The sequence below is a fragment of the Eurypyga helias genome, unplaced genomic scaffold (genome assembly GCF_000690775.1).
Source record: "Eurypyga helias isolate BGI_N326 unplaced genomic scaffold, ASM69077v1 scaffold8648, whole genome shotgun sequence".
In the NCBI taxonomy this organism is placed as follows: Eukaryota; Metazoa; Chordata; class Aves; order Eurypygiformes; family Eurypygidae; genus Eurypyga; species Eurypyga helias.
Window position 1 is genome coordinate 162 of NW_010267574.1, and position 24,256 is coordinate 24,417.

Genomic DNA, 24,256 nt, shown 5'->3' on the forward strand with positions numbered 1-24,256 from the left:
GTTACTTTAACACACAACTTCCTTTATCCCACTGCAGGATTACTCACCTTCAGGTGGATGCTTTTACAGCCTCCCTCATTTCAGTCACGTTACCTCGTTTCCCAAACCGTGTTCCGAGGTACGTGGTGGTCAGCAGGAGAAACCGGCTGCTTTCAGGGGGACGCTAAGGAGGTTCCCGTCAGCCTGGGGGAACGTGTGGCAGGGCTTGCAGGGCTGCATCAACACGGCTGCTGCGTCTGTCCCTCTCTGAGCTGGTGGACGTCAGCCCGATAGGTCTTAATGGTTGTGTCGTCACTGTCGTCCTACTTGGGATGATGTTGCAGGTTAGATGCTTGTGAAATATTAATGTGAATATGTAACTCTTAAAGCTGGTGGTTTAGAAATCTGGACATGTTCAGAGAGGAAAAATCGAGAGTTATTTTTTTGGAAAGCTACTAATGACTGAAGGAAAACGTGTGTAGAGTAGCAGTGGTTGATGTGCTTTTAAACTGTGTGCTGACAGCATTGTTGCTATGCAGCTTGAACTAGCCCCTAGAAAAATCTAAGGGCCTGTTCTACAACTGCCTTCAGAGCCCAGGCTGATTTTGCCAACTATTGCACAGCGAATACAGAACTGCATGTAAGCTAAGAGAAATTTCTAGGTGGACACCTTTATACCAAAGCTAGAATATCTAGACATTGTACCCCATATAACCAGCTGATATTGTGGGAACAAAGAATCATAGAATGGTTTGGGTTGGAAGGGACCTTAAAGACCATCTAGTTCCAACCCCCCTGCCATGGGCAGGGACACCTTCCACTGGACCAGGTTGCTCAAAGCCACATCCAGCCTGCCCTTGAAGACATCCAGGGATGGGGCATCTACAGCTTCTCTAGGCAACCTGTTCCAGTGCCTCACCACCCTCTCTGTGAAGAATTTCTTCCTGGAAAAAAAAAAGAAGTCTTGTTTGAAAGTGCCATCTGAAGGCTTTAAGACACTTTCCCTTTGCTTTATGTAGAAAAAAAAAAAGAAAAATTACATATTTAGCATGGGTCTCCCACAAAACATTTTCTTACTGTAAAGGTTGAATCTAGTGAACGCATTTTGCACTATTCCTGTTTAGTCTGAGTATTGAAGGGCTCGGTATAGAATGTTGGAAATAAATAATACTATAAAATAGCCTTTAAGCTGCCTAAAGCTTCCCAGAAATAAGCCCACAATGCTTATGAAACTAAAATTATGGAATTCTAAAATTACAATGCGGAAGAGTGTGATATTTCTTCTCTTTCCTGCCATTATCAAGATACCAAAGTGTTACGCTGGTATGGCGCTATGTGTAAAATTGCTGTTTACAGAGTATATGAACTCCCCTGTCTTGAATGCAAAATTTCAGCATTACTCAATGGTGGTTTAAGTTGCAAGCAAAGTTTTTTGTGAATGTTTGCGTATTCAATGGCCATCAAACTCTGGTGTCAGTACCACTGAGTGTGAAAACATGCAGAATGAGATACTGAATGGATGTATAAATACTACAAATCACAGAGAGGAGAAGAGAGTTTTTTTCTATGTGACTTGCATACTAAAATTATTATTAAGCCATACTTAAGAAAAAAGGAAAATTTTTTCATGAATGGTGATGCTGAATTTGTCATTTAGAAGTTTTAAACCCCTCTCTGAAGCAAGGTGGTTCACATTATCTGCATTTAAATTATTCTTGATTTGATGCTGTGAGCTACACCTGAACATGAAGAGCGGCCCTCCTGTTTCCTTGTGGATGCAGCGTGAGCACAAATGCCTGGGTAAGGGGGCAGCCACACTTGGAAGAAAATACATAGGAAGTTTGTTCTCTGTCATCTTCTAGTGCTCACCTTTGGGCTGAATTAGAATGGTGGAACCAGAAATGTGTTTGAAAGGGAGAAGCTGAATGGCAATTAATTCCTTCTGCATTTGAAGTATGTATTGGAAGCACCAAATTCACTTCAAATATCAGTGAAGAAAGAGTTCTGAAAAGCCTGTTTATCCTTACTGTGGATAAGGAGCTATGGATCCTTGGTCAAGGGTGCTATGGATCCTTGCTATTTACATGACTAAATATGCTTTTCATTTAACTTAGTCTAAAATCTACATTTTAGTGATTTCCCAGAAACACCATTCAAGTAAAGGACATGAAAGGGCTGTCTTGCTCTCTGGTTTACAGATAAGATGAGAAAGATTTTTATTTTAAATTGTCTGGAGATTCTTTTGTATTGTTGAAAAAGCATTTAAAGTCTTTTCACACTTGAAAAGTGTTAAAAACAGAAGTGTTTTTGCTCTGCTTACTTTATTATGTGTAGTTTTATTCTAAGTCCTACACATCAGCTTAAGAAGTGGGATATTGTGTATATAAGAGAGATCCTTGTAACTTTGCATCTCTTTAATATTTGAATGAAATAGATGAAACTAACAAGAGTTTCTTGGTCAGGAGTGCTCCCCAAAGTCTGATTTTATTTAAAACTTTTTACATTTGTGGGTGGAAAAAGCTTTAAAATTCTAAGGTAGATGAGGTACTGCATATTTAACAAAGATGAAGCTGTTAAATTAGTCTAGGTAGTAACTTGACTAGTTACATGTGTGTTATGGCTACTGTACTGTGCTTGTGTTAAAGTTCTAAAATGAGTAAGACGTACATTAAATCAGATCATACTCCAAATCCTAGTCTAGGCAAGGCATCAGTTGCTCAACTTTATCTCTTCTCTTGTTCTGTCATTTCATTAATCTGTTATCTTGTTGGTTTTATGTCTGAAATTCTAAAGCCACAAAGCATACTTTGAACAAAAGTGTGAGGCTGCAGCGTGATAAACTGATAAACAGGTGGAGGGAGATAGTATCCCACTTTCGCTAAGTGGTTTTGGAAGGTGGTTTTGGGGAAGGTTAGCTAGTATTATTTCAGAATAGAGTTACTGGAATCCTGCAGTGGGTAGCCAAATGCTTACTTGCTCTCTGTTCATAAGCAGCTGTTTTAGGAGTGGAAGAATCTGTCTGGCATTTCAGAATGAATAGAAATACATTGAAAAATCTTGTGGTCACTTAACCTGGTGAACTAAGACCACTTTGCAGCATCAGTCTGTGTTAAACAATATGTGTTGTGTTTTCATATTTTAATAGAGCATCCTGTTACCCTTTAAAGAAATGATGTTAGTACTGAAGGGATTCAATGTTTAATTGGTCTTTTGGTTTCTTTTATCATGTAGAGACGTGAGGTGTCTTCTGGCCATCTGTGAGTCAGAGGCTGAGCGATAACTTGCAGTGGAACTACTGCCCTGGTGTTGAAGGTTACATGCTGGGAAACATAGCTTCCTTCTAGCAAGAGGAGAGTTGCTGGTGTATCTACCACATAAGGATCTTCTCTTACAGATATCAAGAGTCAGGGTTTATCTGCATGGGAGGTAAAGCTAGATAGAGCTGACTGTAAGTGAAAGTCAGCTGCAGTTACGGAATATGTGTGTCTGCTTGAGCAGATACCTGAAGTAGCAGTTAAAATTTGTAACTTGGTTGAATCCAAAATAGCATTCAAGCAGATACAGTAGATTAATGGCAAAACTTGAATTACTTTGTTTCCAGGAGGGAAGTGGGTATTTGTTTTGGAGTCTGCTACGTGTTTTTGCGATTTACAGGAGAAAGGGAAAGGTTAACAGTAGCCTGCCAGACCATGTCCTTTCTTAGGCTTTTAGAGTTCTAGAAAGTAGCTCTGGTGTTTGCTTTTATCATTGCCTGTAGTGGTCTCGTGATTTACTGTGTCAGTTCTTAGTAAGATACTAAGTGATGTCTCTGAAACTTTCTTGCTGTTAGGAAAAGCTGTAGCACTTAATCTTCAGGTTCAGAAAAAAATTCCTTACTTTGATTGCCTTATATTTGGGCAGGCTGGGTTCTAAGCAGTTGAAATCATTAAGAGAGGAAATTGTAGTAGTAATTGTGCTTTAAGTGTTACTGGAAGGGCCTGTTGGAAATTGTGGATGCTTGTTTTCCTTCCCATTTACCACGTAGAACCAATGCAGATACGTAAGAATGCGATATCTTCTCTTACGACTCCTGAATCAGCAACAGATTTTTTTGAGTGTCCATTTTTTGCTAATACATGTGCTTAACTTCTGATTCGTAAAAAATAGTCTCATTGAAGTCATTAGAGGTTGAGTGCAGTGGGACTGTTTGTGTGAATAAAGCTGGAGTGTGCCTACTTAATTAAAAGGCGTAAAGTTAAGAAAGGCTTGAAAATGGGAACTTTCAAACTGACCTTAACATGTTGGCACCAATCTCTGTTCAGCCTTTCAGGAAGCTTGCATATGATACAAAGTGCGTGTGGAGATGTCGTTACATTGGAGTGCAGGGCTGCTGTGCAAAGGGATCTTAGGTTGGAAAAATGAATGGGCTGGCAGGAACCTTTTGAAGTTCAGCAGAGGTAGGTGGCAAGTCCTGCATCAGGGAGGAGGTAAAACCATGCAGCAGTACGTACAGACTGGAGACTGACTGGAAATGAAGCAGGCTAGCTAAACCTGCATGACCTAGAGCAAGATCGTGATTCAGCAGTGCTCTTGTGGCAAAGGAGCCCAGCCACATTCTGGGTTGCATTAGCAAGAATGTGGTCAGTGGTTTGCTAGAAGTGATTCTTCACCTCCCTTCCGTGCTTATGAGACCATTATCTGGTGTGCTGTGTCCAGTTTTGGGCTTTCCAGTATAGGACATTGATATACTGGAGTGAGCCCAGCAGAACCATCAAGTCAAAGAGCACATGATGTGTGAGGAGAGGGTGAGAGAACTGATGTTGCTGCGAGAACAACAAAGGGACATCTCCATGTCATCCACAAATACCTAGTGAGAGGTATTTGTGAGAAGAGCCAGACTTGTCTCAGAAGTGCATGGGGTAGGATGAGAGGCAGCATACACATGCTGGAACTTGGGAAATTTTGACTAGAAGCTGGAGAAAAAAATTACCGTGATAGTAGGCAAACACTTAAACAGATTGCCCAGAGGAATTGTGGAATCTCTATCCTTGGAGGAGTTCAAAACTTAACAAGTTCTTGAGCAGCCTGCTCTCATTGGACCTGCTTTGAGCAGGAGGTGGGACTAGAGGCCCCCCAGGTGTCTCTTCGTACGTGATTCTATAGTATAAGTTTGTTTTGTAATTACTGTGTGTTTTTCTGTTTCTGAAAGAAAACATACAGAGGCTCCAACTCTGTTGTAACACCTGGTAAAACTTTCCCCTGTAAACAGATTGAAGAATTTTAAAGTAGACTTTCCTCATAGAACAGTGGAAACTTCTGAACTAAGACAATAATGAATCAGATTGAAACCCTGAAGGTAGAACAGATAGGAGATCCATAATGCTTCTTTAAGCTGCATTTCTCTGAAATGTGAAGGTCATCTTCACTTTAAAGTAGTTGTGAGATCCTTTCATTGCCCAAAAGAATTTTGCCTATTTCAAGCCATGCATGTGATTTTGGGCAAGACAAGGTTTAGACCTGTTTCTTATAATGATATAAGAAGGATACTGAAATGCCATTACTGTGCATCTTTGGGTTTTTTTATTGTCTGTGGTGTGTTTGGTTGTATCTTCTAATTTGTGCTGGAGAATAATACAGGATAGAACTGTAGGACTTTTACCTTCAAGCAAGTTTGTCCCGAAGGCACTTACTTTGGTAACTAAAGAATGGTTGGCTCAAAACAAGATGCATTTCCTAGGAAGTTTTAAGAGAACTGCTTATTATTCTCACTTCTAGGGCAGTCTTTCTGAATTACTAGTTTACTGGTAGTTTTACACATTTGTCTGAACGATGTAGCTGTTTTTCAAGTTCTAGGAGTATAATACCCTTGCGCTTTTAAGATGACTATTACGTAGATACTAATAAGCACTAGTATTACGAATATTACTTAAATCTGTGATTCAAAATACTTAACATACTACGTTGGTGATCATTTGACCAGACCTGTGAGTTGGCCAGGTATTGACAGTAGGAATATTTGTGCAGGGAAGGCAAGACCGATTGCTCATTCCTGTGCTCAGCTAGTGATGTTATTTCATCTTAATGTGTATCCAGTTGAGTCCAGATTTCTGGTGAATGAATGGTCTACATACCCGTTGGCAGACTCCTAAAGACTTGGGGAGTAAGTGGAAAATGGGGAAAAAAAACCCTTGTTCTCCATTGGAATCAGGCTCTGCTTACAGGACGGGGTTAGTCAGTTTAGGATTAGGGGTTAGGCCTCAGATACCAGATGGTGCCCTCTGACCACAACCCTTCGTGGACCCAAGGGATAGTAGAAATTAGCCAATCCATTAACTTTACCAGTCTCCCATTCATTCTTTTGTGCTTGTTTCCAGGAGTTTGGCTTTAATAGCAAAGAATTGTACAAGTCCTAAGGTTAGTTCACTTTACTTCGTATGAAATTTCAATGAAGTTAATGTTTTATTCTAATAAGTTTGTGTAACTGTGAACTGCAAGAAAGTTAACATCTAATCCTGAGTTGTCTTAAGGTTGTCCAGTTGCATTAAACTTGTTAAACTAGTGCAAGTACTTAGTGTAGTTCTTAAATTATTCACCTTTCAAGAGTTTCTGTCCTCTTTCATAATCCTAGTGAGGATTGTTGTCATAACTATGCTTCACTTCAATAGTTGCTGCTGGTATTAAATTGAGAAAACACTTTTGGTTAAACTTTATCATTAATATGCAGGCTATCTTTCTGACAAACTAGGTAAAACTTTGCTGCAATGTAGATAAGGAAAATAAGCAATTTAGCTCTTTTATGGCAAAGAATGTGGATTTTGAGAAATAGAATCCTATAAGCCGCTCCAGGGATGCAGTCCACTTCTGTGCTCCTGATTTATCTAGCATTTTTGCTTCAGATTATATCAGTGTTAATACCTGTAACATTTGAATTGAGAACACTTAAATATGTTTGCCATGAGTATTTCATAAAATAGTATCTGTGTAATAAATAAAGTACCTCTGTGAGCAGCGAAAATAACCGTGTTTGAGGACCAGATCTGTGCCTGTTATTCTAGTATTTTGTAACAGGTTTTACTAAGGTCATGGATGGCTCCTCTCCAGTCTTCAGAGTCTGCACAGGAGAGCAATGTTGTGAATATCCCTGGCTACCTTAATTCGGCACTTACGCTTTTTTGGATGCCATAATACTCAGTCAGGCATTCTTTGTAACTCCAATTTGGCTATGCTTATGCCTAAAAGAGTTGAGCTTTGTACTGTATATCAGTCTTCTGTTGGAATGCTAACAGGGGCTATCCTGTCTTACCTTCGTTGTCACAAGACCTGTAGGAAAGTAATTTATGTTTATTATTTCATCGTTTCTATTCATTATTAGCCAGTAAGATCAACAGTTCATTGGGAAAGAGAAGTCTAATGATTATATAAGTTTTAGAAAAACAAGGTGTAGGGTGACATGCCTTCAGATTCGAAAATACGTTTATACAGTGTTTTACGAAGAGGGGGGGAAAAACACCAAACCCACAATTGCACTGGTCCATGTTTTACTTAAATAAATAGTTTAGTTCAAACTAAATATATATAGCTTTTTATTTTTAGATGAAAGTGAGCTGTGAGGAAGTCTTTTTAAGTAATGTCAGGATGTGTTTAAGTGCAGGAGGTTACTGTGAAATAAGGTAGCATATACAAATGGAAATCATGGTAGCTGTGTTGTGTTTGCTGCCTTTTTGGAAACCCTTGGAGCCTTCATGGTATTTAGGTAAGCCCTTCCACTTTGGAATAAGGGTGCCCATATGGGAAGCTAGTACAGAAAAACCTGTTCTGAGCTATTTCTGCAAGTCTTCAAGCTCTGGGACTTTGCGTGAATTAGCATAATTGATTTAAAATGAGCTGAATCCTGTGATTCCTTTATATGTAGAATTACTAGCAACCTAAGTAGGTTAGACTTGCAGAATTGACTGCAGAATCTGCATCAAATGGTTTTGCGTGTTTATAGAATGACTAATTCAAAGCATGGTTCAAACTGATTATTAAAGGATACTTTGCAGGGTTTTTCAGTTACTTGCATCCAAGAGAATCATGCATAAAAAAATAAAGAAAACGCATCTTGCGTTCCTGCAAAATTGCTTGCTCATTTAGGCTTTCCTGAATGGGGTTATCCAGAACAGGAGTCCCTTTCACTGTGTCCCTTCCTATGTTGAGAATCTCAGTGGCGCTCAGATTAGGTTCAGTCAGCTCCAGCCCATGATTAATGCTCCGAGGTACCGTAAATACCTTGCATAGCTAGACATAGCCTGTGATTGGGTGAGGGCCCTTCCAGCCGTACGGGAGTGTAAGTACGTGGTTACGTACACAGCCTTCACGACACAGCTTTACCAGCTTAACCACACGATCCCTTCGTGAGACGCGCGGTGATTGCGTAACTGCACTTGGGGCTTATGCCAGCGTGGCTGTGTCAGTTACACCTCTGCGTGCCCGTGACTGACATGATGATTTTGTCAGAAATAGTTTAGACAGACACTAGAGCTGAAGTTTCAAAATTCTTCTAAGCTGTCCTGAGGCAGTGCCAAGAAGCAGTGTCACATTCCTCCTGCAGCCTGGTCTCCTCGCTTTTGTGCTCCTTCTCTTAGGTGCAGTGTTTGTGGTGATTCAAGTCAGGGAGTTGAGTTAAAAAGAAAGAACTTTCTTCCTGACATAGTTTAGAATCACAGAATGGTTTGGGTTGGAAGGGACCTTAAAGACCAGCTAGTTCCAACCCCCCTGCCATGGGCAGGGACACCTTCCACTAGACCAGGTTGCTCAAAGCCTCGTCCAGCCTGGCCTTGAACACTTCCAGGGATGGGGCATCCACAGCTTCTCTGGACAACCTGTTCCAGTGTCTCACCACCCTCTCTGTGAAGAACTTCTTCCTGATATCTAATCTAAACCTCCCCAATTTAAACCCATTACCCCTTGTCCTGTCACTCCCTGCCCTTGTAAAAAGTCCCGTGTCCCAGCTTCCTTGTAGCCCTCTTCAGGTACTGGAAGGCTGCTGTTTGAATTCACGTTTGCTGTGCAGTTGTATGAACACTTGCACAAAATCCTATCCCCTCCTTCACATTAGTTCTACCAGGACCAGGAGGAATATAGGACCTGGGCAGCTGTAAGACTGGCTTAAGTTGCTGTAGAAGTAGTCTCTTATGTTTTTTGATAGACTGATGTCTGAACACCTGAATGTTAGTAAGAGTAGGTATTTAGATACTTTAAATAAAAGTTTTAGTAAAAGTTGGTGATGCTCCATGTCTGAGTCTTGCAAAATGAAGACATTTTTAATATTTGAGATGTTTGTTTTCTGACAGGAATAAAAATCCCTCTCAGTGTTGTTCTTGTATGTAAGCATGTAAGGTTGACGCAGGTTTAAGACACTTTATTACAGAATCTTATCAAGATGCATTGAATGAGTAAAACTGATAAATATGAAAATTCTAGTCTAGGTCGATTACAAGTACTACAGAATTCACACAGTATTCATACCTGAAAGGAGGTTTTAGGGAGGTGGGTTTTGGTCTGTTCTTCCCGGTAACTGGTGATAGGACAAGAGGAAATGGCCTCAAGTTGCGTCAGGGAGGTTGAGATTGGATATTGGGAAAAACTTCTTCGCTGCAAGGGTGGTCAGGCATTGGAACAGGCTGCCCGGGGAAGTGGTGGAGTCACCATCCCTGGAGGTGTTCGAGGAGCATGTAGACGTGGCACTTGAGGACGTGGCCTAGTGGGTATGGTAGTGCTGGGTTGGTGGTTGGACTGGATGGTCTTATAGGTCTTTTCCAACCTTAGTGATTCTGTGATTTGTAGCTCCTTAATATATTAAATAGAAGTTATGTATTAGTAGCATAGTATATTGATCAGTAAATGAAAGAAATCAGTATGCAAAAATAAGCCCTCATATTTTTACTAAAACAGGCATAACTCTAGAAAACACGTGAATACAGTGAGATGAGATAGAATGTGAAATGTGGAAGAACTTCACCTCTCAAGTTGAGAATAGGGTCAAAGAACGTGGAAGTGTTTTAAGAAAATGCATTTCTTACTCTTCTTACTAGGAAAACAGCCCTATGATGTGCTTTAACCAGACTTGTTTCCTCTCTTCTTGCCCTGCCCCAATGAGCGCTGGAAGGTCAGCAAGAGCTCTCTGAGAATGGAAGTGTGATCTGCTCATCTCAAGTGATAGTGCAGTGCCTGTACTTCATAGCTACGGCTTTGCTGCTTCTCAGTTGTAACAAGCTCAGGCTCTGGAAATGCACTTGGTTCCAGCTTTTAAGCTGAGGGGCGGGAGGGGAGGAACCAAGGATTTTAGGCCCAGTATTTTTGAAGTTAAATTTGCTGTTGTGGTACATGACAGTGTCCTGCACATTGCTTCCTAATACAGTGATGTATCTTGCCTTTTTTGCTGTTCTCCCATTTCTTACAAAAGAGTGGGTGGGTATGGGTCTAAGTGTGGTCTAAGTGGGTGCAGTGTGTTTAGTGTGGGCTACTCTGGGTTAGCAAAGGGTTGGGAAGGTAGTGTGTTGGGTTTGGAAAGAAGTGGGGCCAGGAAGATGAGGGGAGAGGCTGGCAGTTGACACCTTAGCAGCCCAAGAGGTGAGTTTTTGTTAGGATCCTGCCGTTCTGGCATACCACTGAAGCGGAAAGAGCAGAATCACTTGGACTGAGTTAATGGTATCATAGCAAAAGGCTGTAAGAAAATAATGTAGCAATTATGGCAAAACAAAATTACTTTGAATATTTATCCACAGATTTGCAAGGGGTTGGAAAATAGGATACGAATGAACTTGGTTTTGTTGGGGTTTTAAAGTTATTAATTTAAATAATTGTTTAGGCAAATGCTCCTGAAAGGTTGGAGTTTTCTGCTCAGTGCTTATGTTGACTAAGAGTACTCATGGCCTTTTGTAAAAATAGTGTTATACGGATTTCATCAGGTTTGTCAGTCAGATGATCTTTTTCTGGAACTCTCTTGATAGGTTCATGCCAGATTTTGGTGTAGAGTAGGACTATTGTGGTAGAACGTAAATTGTGGGGGGGTGGGAAGATAAGAGTTTAATGAGACATTAGTTACTTTATAGCTTCAGAATGGGTTAAGTATTTCTTGCTTTTGCTTATTAAATATTGATCCATACACTGTCAGTATAAAAGGTTTGGATGTTGAAAAGTACTTACATTTGTAAATTGTAGCTGTATTAATTAACTAAATTTTCATTAGATATTAGGTAGTTTAAAATATTTATTGCCAATTTACCTCATAGAGGAGTCAATAATATAAAAATTCTGTCTGTAAGGTAAATTAAAGTAATTTTTTGTTGGTGCGATTAGGAAATAATTAGTGTTAGAAAACATCTCGGTTTAAATGAATGCCCTCCCTCGGAAGCTAGTGGATTTTGTCCTTGGTTGAGAAACTTCCAGATAAATTTTTCAAATGTATTCCTTAATCTTTGCTGAAATCTTGACATGTACGTTCTCTACCGTTTTTGTCACTTGAAGCTTTTCCTTAATGTGTACGTTCCTAGTCTTAAAGCACTAAATGGTTATCGAGTTTTAATACTTAGCTGCTTTTATTGCACCAAGGGTTGTTTGTCTATACACAACATTTATATGTGTGCCTGTCCAGACTACGTTTTTTCTGTTCGTTTGAGGCTTTTTAATAGACATATCTTTCTAGAGTTTTCTGTAAAACCAGAGTAAATTAACTGAAAATAGTAGCAGTAGTATAGAGAATGTTGCCCTTAAGATGGAGGAAAATCGTATTACAGGACCTATAAAATCACAGTCTGCAGAGAGTGAATTGCTATATGGAATAGTGGGATTTTGTGGGGTGATTTTGTTTATGCACAAGAGTTTTATTCAGATGTGACCATTGGGTTTTAAATTCTAAATATAATTCTGTTTGAAGTAGGGTGATTTTTTTTTTGTGTGCATTGTTTTTTGTTTTTATAAATCCTTATTTATCATCTTGGCATTTATACCCAAAGATATCTGATGTAAATTTTGCTCGTGGTATCTGAATATGTAAGGTGAGGCAGATACACTTAGAACATACAAGTAATAATTCATTTTGATGCTACTTTATTCTTTTTTTAAAAAGTGACGTGCTGAATTGAAGCTGTTAATAGTGCTAATAAACATAGTTTCTTTTCCTGTTTTGTTCTGACCCACAACAGTTAAAAACATAGCATGTATGCTGATGAATGCATAGCGGCAAAATTGGCCTGTTACATTTCTTTAGAGTAATTTTATTATGCGGGGATCAAAGGTCTGATGTTAAGACAATGGCGTGGGGGGAGGAAGTAGAGCTGGTTGTTTCCAGAATAACCTCATTCAAAATTGCTTTTTTGTGTGCTGTCATCATCCAGTATTGAGTTTATAATGTTTTTTGGAGCTATGTATGATATGGAAGTGAGAGGTATTTTGGGGGGGCTTGGGATGTGGTGTGTTTTTTTTCTTTTCACTTAAGAGGGTTCAACATAGGTGTCAAAAACTGCTGGCCATGTACTAACAACAACAAAATCTTATTTGTAGTTTTTTGGTGAAACCTACTGTTATATGAGCTGGCAATGTGTGGATAGATGATAGGCAATTTTGTGCTGATTACTTCAGGCTAACTTTTTTTTATGATAGCCTACTTATCAAAATAACTGTAGAATTTGGAGGCTTTTTGGAAAGCGCAGAAAATTCCAATGTACTTGTAATTCCTCCTTCTAAAAAGTCATTCCATCTACCCTCAGTCTTCAGGGAGTAGCTTTGTCTCAAGATTGAACTTAGAATATATAATTGGTGGGGTGTAAATGTAGTAAATGGTGTTTTATATCTGGGAAAGAAATGCTTAGAACAGTGCAATTTTTATCCTCTTGTCTTAATGTGCTCCTGTGATGTTGGTATGTTCCAGTTTTGTGTTGGCTCTTCTGTTTTTGTCTTCTGTAAATGTGGATATTTAAGAGCAGACATACTGCACTAGTGAAAAGGATAATAGGCCATGAATAACACTGTGGTCGCTGACCCTGGCTGGGGGCCAGGTGCCCACCAAAGCTGCCTTGTCACTGCCCTCCTCAGCTGGGCAGGGGAGAGGAAATACAACAGGCTTGTGGGTCGTGACAGGGAGGGATCATTCACCAGTTACCGTCATGGACAAAACAGACCTGACTGGGGAAAATTAATTTATCATCAGTCAAAATCAGAGTAGAAAAGAACTAAAACCTAATCTTTAAACACATTCCCCCCACCCCTCCCTTCTTCCCAGGCTCAGCTTCACTCTGGATTGTTCTCTTCCTCCTCCCCTGAGCTGCACAGGGGAATGGGGGCTGTGATCAGTCCACAGTGTGTCTCTGCCGCTCCTTCCTCCTCAGGGGAGGGCTCCTCACACTCTGCCCCTGCTCCAGCGTGGGGTCCCTCCCACGGGAGACAGTCCTCCACCAACTTCTCCAACTTGAGTCCTTCCCAGAGGCTGCAGTTCTCCATGAACTGCTCCAGCGTGTGTCCCCCCCTCCTCGCAGGGTGCAGTCCTTCAGGAGCGCCTGCTCCAGCCTGGGTCCCCTGTGGGGTCACAAGTCCTGCCAGCAAACCTGCTCCTCTCTGCATGGATCCACAGGTCCTGCCAGGAGCCTGCTCCAGTGTGGGCTTCCTTCAGGCATCCCCTGCTCCGGTGGGATGTCCTCCCCAGGCTGCAGGTGGGTCTCTGCTCTGCCGTGACCCTCCATGGCTGCAGGGGCACAGCCAGCCTCACCATGGGCTACACCACGGGCTGCCGGGGAATTTCTGCTCCTCCCCCTCCTTCTCCTCTGACCTTGAGGTCTGCAGAGCTGTTATCTTGCATCTTGCATGCTCTCTGTCCGTGAAGACCTCCACGCTTACGGGTTTTTGCCCATTCTTGAACGTGTTGTCACAGAGGTGTTATGGCTGCGACTGGCTTGGCCTTCACCAGCAGTGGGTCTGTCTTGGAGCCGGCTGGCATTGGCTCTGTCAGACACAGGGTCTGTAGACTGTGGTGAGTGCAATGAACAGAAGAGCCTGTTGTCTGCTGAGAGTAATAGTGGAAGGTCCAGAGCTGCTCTCTAAAAAAATTTTAGGCTAAGTAGAGAAGACGTGTCATCAAGTCTTACTCTTACTCTTTGAAGTTTCTGCTGGAGTGGATTGTGTGTTCTGTACAAGGAAGATACTCAGATATAAAACTAGACAGTGTAATTCAGGATCCTCTAAAGAGGAGGCAGGCAAAGACAAGTCAAAATGTTATCGATCAGTAGCTACTGTGATAAATGTGATGGAGTGTCCAACCTTCAGGAGATGCTCAGAGAATGACTCTTCATGAAGGATTGATTCCTTTGGGTTTCTTTTTAGAGATAAGGCTTTTGTAATGGATAAAGGTGACTTATGTGAATCTTCCTCAACTTTTTTGCCTTGTGCTTTTAGTTTAATCTCTGCAAGGCAGAATAAAATTGGGTAAGCAGGACTGTAGCAATGCATAAAGAGCCTCAGCAGTTGGGATGGTTTAAAAGATGACAAATCTTTTCACTAGAGCCCTAGTGTGAAGCAGAGGATGCATTTTACAAGGGCGAAAAAAAGGCTATGTGTAATCTGACTAGAATATGAAGAAAAAAAACCCGAAGCAATGGCATCATGTGTTGTGTGATACGTTGCATTAACACTCCTTTCTCTTAATGCTTTTTTTTGGTCAGTCTGGATCAAAATTACTTTCAGGTGTGATGATGGGAAATTGTGCTGCTGTATGTTGGACTTGCAGATTCCTAGAAAAGGGTTTTGGTGTCAGTGGAGCATTTTCATGTCAGTGAGAATTGTATTGTTACAGAATTGAATTTATCTGAGATTACGGAAATCGATGCTGCTAGTGATAGCATGGCCTATATTTTGGGAATTGCTAGCCCAGTGATTTAGTCACTAAATTGTTACTGAATCAACAGGTGGCGATGCCAATTTAGACGTGGTGTGGAAATGCAGTGAGGTCCTTCTAGAGAAGAACTGCTTCTGGAAAATCAACCTGTGTTGTGAGATCCCAAGTTGACTCATGAATTCTGTGCTAGGATCAGTGGTGTCAGAGGCACCCTTTTGGAGAATCCTGCTGTTGGTAACTTTGTAGAGACAGCTCAGATGACTATGGTGGAGGCCAGAGATTTATTCTGTTAAAGCTGCTGAAATGAAATAATTTTATCCTATGTGATCCTCATTAAGGGGGGAACTATTGTAGGAAAACATTCCAGATGTAATTGGATGAATAATCACTTTGGTACAGTTAAATATTAGTTATTGCTCTAGGGAAGAAGGAAAAAGCAAGAATTTGCAAGGTCAAGCTGAGTTGCACCTTGAAGAGTTTATCAGAATAGCATGAAAAAGGTTCTTCAGCTATGTAAATTTAAAAAAAATGTATTTGTTATATGGAGGGCATGGTAGAACTTAAGCATGAACCCAAAATTAAATTAATCCTTACACTGAAACAATGTAATATAGCCTGTGATTTTTCCCTCAAGGATCTGTGTGAAGGAAATAAGGGCATGGAGATAGCTACAGCTGTAGTAATGAAAGCAGTCATCTCAGGTGGGGGAACCAAGGTCACTGCGTCTTGAAAGAAACTGGGTTTAGCCTTACGGTGTGAGTTTTGGTTTTTAGCACATTGATAGTCAGGAAGGATTTGTTGTGAAAAACAGCTAGTGTGGTACTAATTGAAATTGAACATCCACGCTGCTACAACAGCATGCAGGGCACTGAGGAAAAGTAAAATGCTAAGTAGAAAAGGAAGCAAGCTCCAGCATGGGTTAACTGTGGATTATATCATTGAAATTCATAGCTGTTGCTTCAGTCCTCAAGATGTAAAGTTATGGGTTTACTTGCAGAGAACAAGAACTGCTGTCAGCTTGGAGCTTACCAGGTGAAGTTGGCAGAGGGAGAGCAGGAGAACCTGAATAGACCTTAGGATGACTGCATTACCCGAGCAGGTAGTTTTGGCGAGTCATTAATTGTATTGGTTGTTTAAACCAATGTGCAGCTTTGTGAACCAAGAGGTAGTGCACAGGGGCAGTACCTCTGAGAAAGCAGAGTCACAAAGAGGACAAAATCTTCCACAGGAAGCCTTGCTGGGACTCTGTCACTTGGTCAGGGCCTCGTGCTACGCTGCTGCGGCAGAAGGCAAATTCAATCTTGGGTTATGCTGGTTGTATTTTCAGTGAGTGTTCATGGCCCTGATTCTGAGGCTTCGTCTAAATTTGTTTATGTCGGGCTAGTTAAGTGAGCATGAGACGGAGGGTGGAGAAAAGAAAAATAGATATCAGTATAGTGAGATTAAAATTTCAGCTTGTTTAGAGCAAAATTAAAGCTGAAAAGGGAGATCAGTATAAATACCATCTGTTTTGCAAGAGGAATAAATACTAGAGATACAAAGAAACTTGTTGGAGCTGGGAAACAATTCTGTCACAGGTGGGCGTAAATAGATTATAACTTTACCTAAATGGCAGTTTAGAAAGCTTTTAACAATTGTGAGGTGGTGGAATGAGCTGCCAGTTGGAATAGTGAGAGCAAAAAAACTTAAACGTGGGGGTGAAACGCTTGCAAGAGGAATGTGTTGCTTGCGATTCAAGTTTGGGTCCAGAGAGGGAGTTTCTTCCAGTGCCTGGCTGTTGGGGAGGGCTGTCTTGCTGGGACAGCCTGTCCTCCTGCTCAGTATTATGGAAGTAAAGCTTTGAAAAAAACCTTTCAGTTGATTTTTGGTCAGGCAGTTTACATGAACAGCAGCAGGAAAGAGAATAAATCTAAAATATGTTTAAAAACATAAGTTAATAATAGAAATTATGAAATTCCTTTCAAGTCTTAGGTAAGGTCATGAAAGACAACACAAGATCTGGTGCTGAGCTTGAAACAAAAAGCTAGTTTATGAATCTGAAGTAGTAAACCAGAACCATTACGTTTAGTATATAACTGGCTTTTGATTTTGGAGGCGCATGGTGTGTTCTTAAGTTGTAGCACGGTTGAATCTTTGGGGTTTTTCTTTTGCAGTTCAGTACTTGGCCTCAACTCCACAGTTGCAGGGACTGCCTCATTTGTGCGGGTTGAAGGCTTTTTACTCAAGCTTTAGAGACAAATACGTGTAACTACAGGTGTAAAAAGCTCCCAAATCACCATTGGATTCATTCAGCAAAACTTTAAATCAGGGTCTTTTACATGGTGAAACTTCTACTTGAACTTTGATTTTTCTTTGTATCTGTGAGCATCTCTGGTCAGAAAAGCACCCTCCTTGGTGGGTTGAACAATGACACTGAATTTATAGAACAATTAGAGGAAGGAAACAGAGGTGATCTCCCAGCTGTTCAGTGAATGCTGCATCCTTAACGGCTCATGTCACTGGTACATCCAAGAGCCAATTGATGACAACTGTCAGGTTTAACTGACTTCACTCTCCTCTCCGTAGCTGTCAGCAACCAAGTTTGCTCTGAGGGAGTAGAGAACCACAGCTGCACAGGGCTACTTGGCATAGAACTACTTGGGACAATTTTAAAGGATCTGGGAAGACATGAGTTCATGAAAAAAACCCCAAAACCCCAGGATTCAGAAAATCTGCATTGCACGGTATATAGAAGCAGCAGAATGGATAAACCTGTAATTACTTACCTCCAAAAACTTCATGGTACATCTTTCTAAAAGGAGATTGTGCTTTGTATCACTCAAAAAGTTACTGGCTGGAAGATTTGTATGAATTTCACTAACACTGCTGTCTGGATGCAGAAAGCAGGTTCTGTGGAATGAGTAGCTCTGGCTAAACACTTCTGAGAATCAGTTTCTGGAAAACATATGTTTTTTTTACAGTGGTTTTATTTTGTAGGCAAGTTGTCATGGTGTGTGAAAGTGTTGAGGAGGTGACAATGAAATTCAAGTGTATAAATAAATTGTACCTTACGCCTAAATATTACAGATAAACATGATCTTCAGCAAAACTACAGTATTATGTTCAGATCATCGTATTGTTTAAAAATAGTGAGCACTGCATTTGGGGAAGTCTTTCTGTATTCCAATGAAAGTGACAATCATGTCTATTATTAATTAAATCGCTCTAAACAAAAAAAAGTGTAACTCGGTCAATTTGATTTTATAGTTTGACATGTGGAATTAATAGCTCATTTGAAGGATCATGGTCTTTTGAAAATGTAATCAACTTAAAAATACAACTTTAGATGATATTGCTGGGTTGCCTTGCTTTAATTTGGTAATAGTATAAATATTGAAATTTCTAATGCTTAACAAACAGTCTATTTTTTTAATGAAGTAAAATTCCAGCTGGAACATAGGTATTCACTTCAGGTTACTACACGTTAAAATTTTTATTTATATAGAAAAATATACTTACATTTTTACATTATTTACATTACACCTTTTTAAAAACTATTCTAAAAATTTAAACTACCATATTTTGGGGGAAATCTGTATGTCACATGCTTACTTATGATTCTTTGTTTCTCTGTTTATTTTTAAGACGAGCAAAAATCAAATTAAAGTAGATCTTGTAGATGAGAATTTTACAGAATTAAGAGGAGAAATAGCAGGACCTCCGGACACACCATATGAAGGCAAGTAATATTTTTGTGTATGCAATCATTGTACACTTGAAATCATGTGTCTTGATGCTTTGTTTGTAAAATTAATTTACAGTATAAAAATGTAGAGCTACGTGTTTTAAAATAATCTGATTAAAACCCCCCAGAAAAACCACAAAACAAACCCACAGATTTAGGCTTGAAAAAGATTTCAGTTCAATTTCTGTGTTGCCTGAAGGAAGATCCATCCTACAGTAGGAGAAGCTATGCCGTATCAAAGGGTAATACACAGGTATAAGCTCTGCAGTGTAATGAGCATTATTCTGACCTGCTTGTTTACCCTCTTGACAGTTTAAGCTCCTCAGCCATGAAGCATCAAGAAACTGAGCTTCAGAATCTAATGTAACTGTACATGAATTTCTGTGATCTAATTCTGTTCAGAAACGTGTTGCATTTATCTGTCTCGGAGAAATGCCATTGCAAGTTATTTGGGATTAATCTCTGGCATCCATGGGTCCCAATGTTTAATTTGTACTGGAGTGGGGGACTCTATAGTAGAATTTCATGTCTGTAGCTCTTCAAAAACTATACCTTATTGACTTTATTGTTTGTTAAAACTGGTGTCAGTAATTGTGGATCTCTTCAGGCTGGAAAAAGCAAGTGAACTTGTTACATATAGAAGCTTTAAACGAGCTAGGATACAGTGTTTGATCAATACTCAGTGGTGCTGGTACTTGTAAACTTTGTGTACAATGTTGGTGGAGCTGGGAGACACACCTCTTAAAGCTCCACGATGATGAATGAGGATTTTTTTTGCTGTTACCTTTAAATTGTGTTTTATTCAGATTTTCCATGCCAGGTATCTACTTTGATTTGAATTTCAACTTCCAGTTAAAAAAAAAACAAAAACACAACAAACCAACTCAAGGATTATGTTACAGGCAAAACCGTTTTGTTGGAAGTTAAAAAAATTCCAAGTTTTCAGTTGCTGTGGTTGCTCCATGCCTTGGAACTACGAGTGGGACTTCTGTATCGTTGAAGGAGCAGACACGGGCTGCTTGTCACTATTTTTCAAAAGAAATTCTCATCGAGTGGGGAAAACATCTGAGAATTGTTGTGTAGGCATAGGTGTACGTGCACACGGAAGTGTTGGTGGCTGCTGAGGGAAAGCTGGCCGCTGCATCTTCACGACAGAGGACGTCCCTCGTGACTGCTTCTCTGGGCTAGGAGATGCTGGTGCGGCAGCTTTGGACTTGAGCATGGGAGTCTCCTCAATGTGCACCCAACCCCACCTCCCTCTGGGGCCCAGGGCAGACAAAGCGTGAGGAAAGAGCCTAAACAGAGGTTGACAGTGGAGAATATTGTGCAGGGGTAGAAGGTGTCAGAAGCTGAGGAGAAAGAAAATGATCCTGGAAGGGAGAGAGAGTAGAAAAGCAGAAGCATCTGTAATGGTAAGGACTTGAGTCCCAGAGTTCCTCTGCTGTCTAGCAAATAGTGGTGGTTCCCCCTTCCCTCCCTTCCCCCAGCTGCCTCTGTTCTCATCAGCCACTAGTGTTTAGCTAACAGAAGATAATGGCTGGAAAGAAGATAATTTCTTCTGTTTACAACATGTGCCTTCAGTTTTGAAGGAGAACTATACCGTGGACCCGTGCGGGTGACCTGTTTGGAAGTGGATCGTTCTGCTGAGTGTAATAGTTCTTTTGCAAATACAGTTGGTCTTACAAAACCTAATCTTGTATACAGATGTTAAGATGTTGCAAGAGGAAGTAATTGGATGCTAGGAAACATCTGAATGGTGGGGGGGGGAGGGTGGTGTTTTGAGCGGTTTTGTGTGTGTTTTCCATTCCAACAGAATTAGTCCTCCTTGGGTGAGTTGGTTTGTCATGGCTTGCCATTTTTTTTCCCCCTCCAGGACAGCATTACCTCAGCTTATAAAGTGGACCTTTTTTCAAGAATGTATTGAAGGTTATTTGAAATGAAAGATGTATTCATGTGTCACAAAAGTTAAAAGCGGTATAGCAGCTCTCGAAGAGGGTAAAAAAGATTTGAATGCCTGTCTGCGGAACTGGGTTCTGTGTGATGCTGGATAATTGAGATAGACCAAAATTTCAAAAGCTGAGCACTGTGTATTCACATATTCAGCATATCCTGCTAATGAAAACCAGCAATATGTCTTTACTGCGGAATTTGTTGATGTGAAATGCATGCATAACGTTGGGGATACAGTAAATATCCCTTTACGTGTTCTGATTTGTGGCAGGGATCTCATGGAAAAGTAATGTGATGTGTGCTTTAAGCTGTAAGGCACATGCACCAAGGAGCAACATGAGTTACCAGCAGCCCAATTTCTGGCATTTCCTGACACTTGAGTAATTTACTTTGGAATGTTAATATTTCTGTAACATAGTTTTATACATTTATTCCCTTATGTAATTATGAAGGGCTTGCCCGTGTGTGTAGTTCACACTTAATGACTAACGCAGTAATGCATGCTGCATAATTACTGACTGGTCTCCTGTCATCTGTAGTCTGAACAATGACACAGCAAGAAGTACTTTATGAAGAAAAGCTAATTAATGCAGTGGTTCAGGTCAGACAGTTGTGTGATACAGGAGGGAATTCTAGGACCGTCGTGAAGGGTAAGAACAGTAATACTTATTGTTGACCACAGCTGGTGAGGTGTCTGAAAACAAACTGCTGCTGCAAAATTCTTTTATAGGTGATGTCGAGACATTGGTTTAAGTATGACTGACAGGAAGAATGCCATCTATTGCTGGCAAACTTCACAGCTTTTATTTTTCTGTCAGTAGTGTCAGTGTATATGGGCAAATTATCAGAATATTTCAAAACACAACTTTGGTTGAAACACATTTGCATCACATGCTCAAGCATGAATGTTTGGAGAGAGGACTTTTTAAAGTCTAGATTAATGGCTGCTGGGTTTTACTTAGAATCATAGAGCTGTTTGGGTTGGAAGGGACCTTAAAGATCCCCCAGTTCCAACCCCCCTGCCATGGGCAGGGCCACCTTCCACTAGACCAGGTTGCTCAAAGCCTCATCCAGCCTGGCCTTGAACACTTTCCAGGGATGGGGCATCCGCAGCTGCTCTGGGCAACCTGTTCCAGGGCCTCCCCACCCTCTCCAGGAAGAACTTCTTCCTGATATCTAATCTAAACCTCCCCACTTTCAATTTAAACCCATTACCCCTTGTCCTGTCACTACAGGCCCTTGTAAAAAGTCCTGTGTCCCCCCCTGACCCCAGCTTCCTTGTAGGCCCTTTCAGGTGCTGGAAGGCTGCTTGATTCAAGAGCTTTTCAATAAATAAGTAATCTTTTTAATTTTTTTTTTTTTTTTTTTTAGCCCTATGTAACCAGGGTATTCATTTCAAGCCACGTTCGCATGTGAGCCACAGTAACTGCAAAATTTGTAATAGGGTATTTCTTCCACGAAAATAGTTAAAACTTGCTGTAACTAGTGAGAGACATGCTCCAGTAGGAGTACAGAGGGGATATTCTGCCGTTACTGTTTAATTCAATCTCAGGTATTAAACACCTATGAAAAAACCTTACCTATGCATACTCCTTTTAAAAACAAATTCTGCAGATATTAGTATGTTAGTTACTTGCATTTTTAAATGTGGTATTAAGGAAACTAATACCTAGATTAGTTCAGTTTGGTTTTGAACCTATGCTTTTAACTGTAAAGTGCAGTGCACAACAATACTATTTAAATAATACTATCAACTCATTAGTCCCATGAGTTTTTTAAAATCCTTTGGACCTGTACAGCCCAAAAAAAAAAGGTGGCTGAATAGCCTGTTATGCAGAAGGCTGTAGTGTTATGTGTTCTGAAGGCAAGTTTTAATGGTAAGCAGAAGAAACAGTAATACCTAAGGACAGGTTTCATACTATCTTAAACAGTGATGTGGCAGGGAAATCATAGAGGGCCTGATGAATTTTTGCGATCCAAGAACAGTGTAATTGTTCTGTTTCTTAGGAAAAATTGCTGCTGAATTATGCTTCAGACAAAAAGAAAAGCAGACTTACAATCTGTTGTTGATGTACATGTCTTCAAAAATATTTAGCCTGTGCAGTCCTGTAAGCAGACAGGTGATCAGTTTAGACATTAACTATGATAATTTTGTGTTTATTGTCCTTCCTTGTGTTGTATTTTCTGTTAAATCATCTGAAGTGACTGTAGTATTGAGAGAATCCAGCTTGAGAAAGTAGTGTAAAAAACCAAACCAGTATTAACCAGTTTGAGGTGGAGTGCATCAGACTGAATTGCATTTTAAAAGTGAGAGGTGTTAGTAGCTGCTGACGTGCATTTTGGCACAGCTAAGAAGGTGCCATAGACTATAACTGTTCAGAGTATTCCCTTGAGGTTTCTTCCTGCATGTGAATCTTGCTGTCTGTATTGAGACTCCTTGAGAGCTGGTTTTGTACGGAGTGATTTGCAACAGAGTGAATCGGTCTTGAAATCCCAAAGGAAATGGATTGCAGGTACTTCAGCTTTAATTCAAGGAAATTTATAAATTTAAACAAAATATATTGAGGGAGGGAAAAGGTTTCTTTCTGAAAGAACTGCAGTAGGATGAGGACAAACAATTGCAAGTGAGGAGAAATACTTGCAGTTTCTATTAAAAAAAAGATGTTTAAATTGGTGTGTATGTTTTGTTCTTTTTTATTAGTCTTAGTTTTTTGTGTCATTAAACTGCTGCCTGGCAAACGATCCTCAGTGGGCAGGCAGAGATAGTTTGAGATTGCTCCAGAAGACATAAGTATAGATGGTAAACTTGAATGAGAACAAAACTATAATTACAATAGACATAGGTAATGATATTGTACCAGGGAGAGGAAAGTGAGAAATGTTTAAAAAAGGGCATTAGGAAGTGGTTCTGTCCACCAGGGTCATACTGTCCTTCGTTCTGTGCTGTAATCCTGCAAGCTACCTTAATGGTACTGGTGTGTCGAAGTGCTTGCAGAATTGGAATAGGAGTAATTACTTCAGACAGTGATGTAGAACATACTGGAAGTAACATTGGAGCCTCTAATAGTATTTCCCTTGCCAAAGTGTGGGAGCTTCTCTTAAATGACTTAGTTGAACTTTCTTCAGTTCCAAAAAGTTGAAAATGAAATACAGTTAATTTCAGTTGTGTAATTTGAAGAAAATTTATTGGCATGAAGTAGGAGAAAAGAGTGAAAATCACTTAATATCCCATGTTGAGCCTGAATGTTCTTGTGGCCTATCGTTTCATCTGTTTGGGGGGATATTTGTTTTGTATTTTGGTATGTTTTACTGAAATAGCATGGAAATTACAACGTTGGAAACGAGACTGTAGGAGAATGCACTCATTAAATATACTTAAGAAATACAGATTCTGATTTACATAAATATGATGATTAGATTGGCTTATATGCATATATATATATAAAATATATGAAACAAAAGTATGTTCTGAGTAAACTTGATTTACTTGAAAACCTGTCCATTTAGAACTGTAAGCTTTGTTGACAAGAAAGGTTAAGCTTGAGTAATGTTCTTTGTTTTAATTTCCAACTTGTTCTTGTCTTTTGCAGGTGGCAGGTATCAACTAGAGATAAAAATTCCAGAAACATATCCATTTAATCCTCCTAAGGTACTGTAAAAACTTTTTTGGATAAAATAATTTGGCTAACAAGTTGATTTTGGGTGTTCTTATTTATTTGCATGTGTTGTAGTGCCCATTTCCCCCCACCCCCCACCCC

General features: G+C 40.1%; 1 protein-coding gene across 1 annotated transcript in view; it reads left to right on the top strand.

Moving 5' to 3' along the window:
* The first annotated feature begins 15,902 nt into the window (after window positions 1-15,902).
* The window catches only part of UBE2K (ubiquitin-conjugating enzyme E2K), a 24,864-nt gene continuing 16,510 nt past the window's right edge, over window positions 15,903-24,256 (top strand). Inside the window, exons 1-3 of the mRNA XM_010157472.1 lie at window positions 15,903-15,923; window positions 18,449-18,542; window positions 24,089-24,147. Of these exons, the coding sequence (XP_010155774.1) occupies window positions 15,903-15,923; window positions 18,449-18,542; window positions 24,089-24,147 (174 nt within the window). The remainder of the gene's footprint in view (window positions 15,924-18,448; window positions 18,543-24,088; window positions 24,148-24,256) is intronic.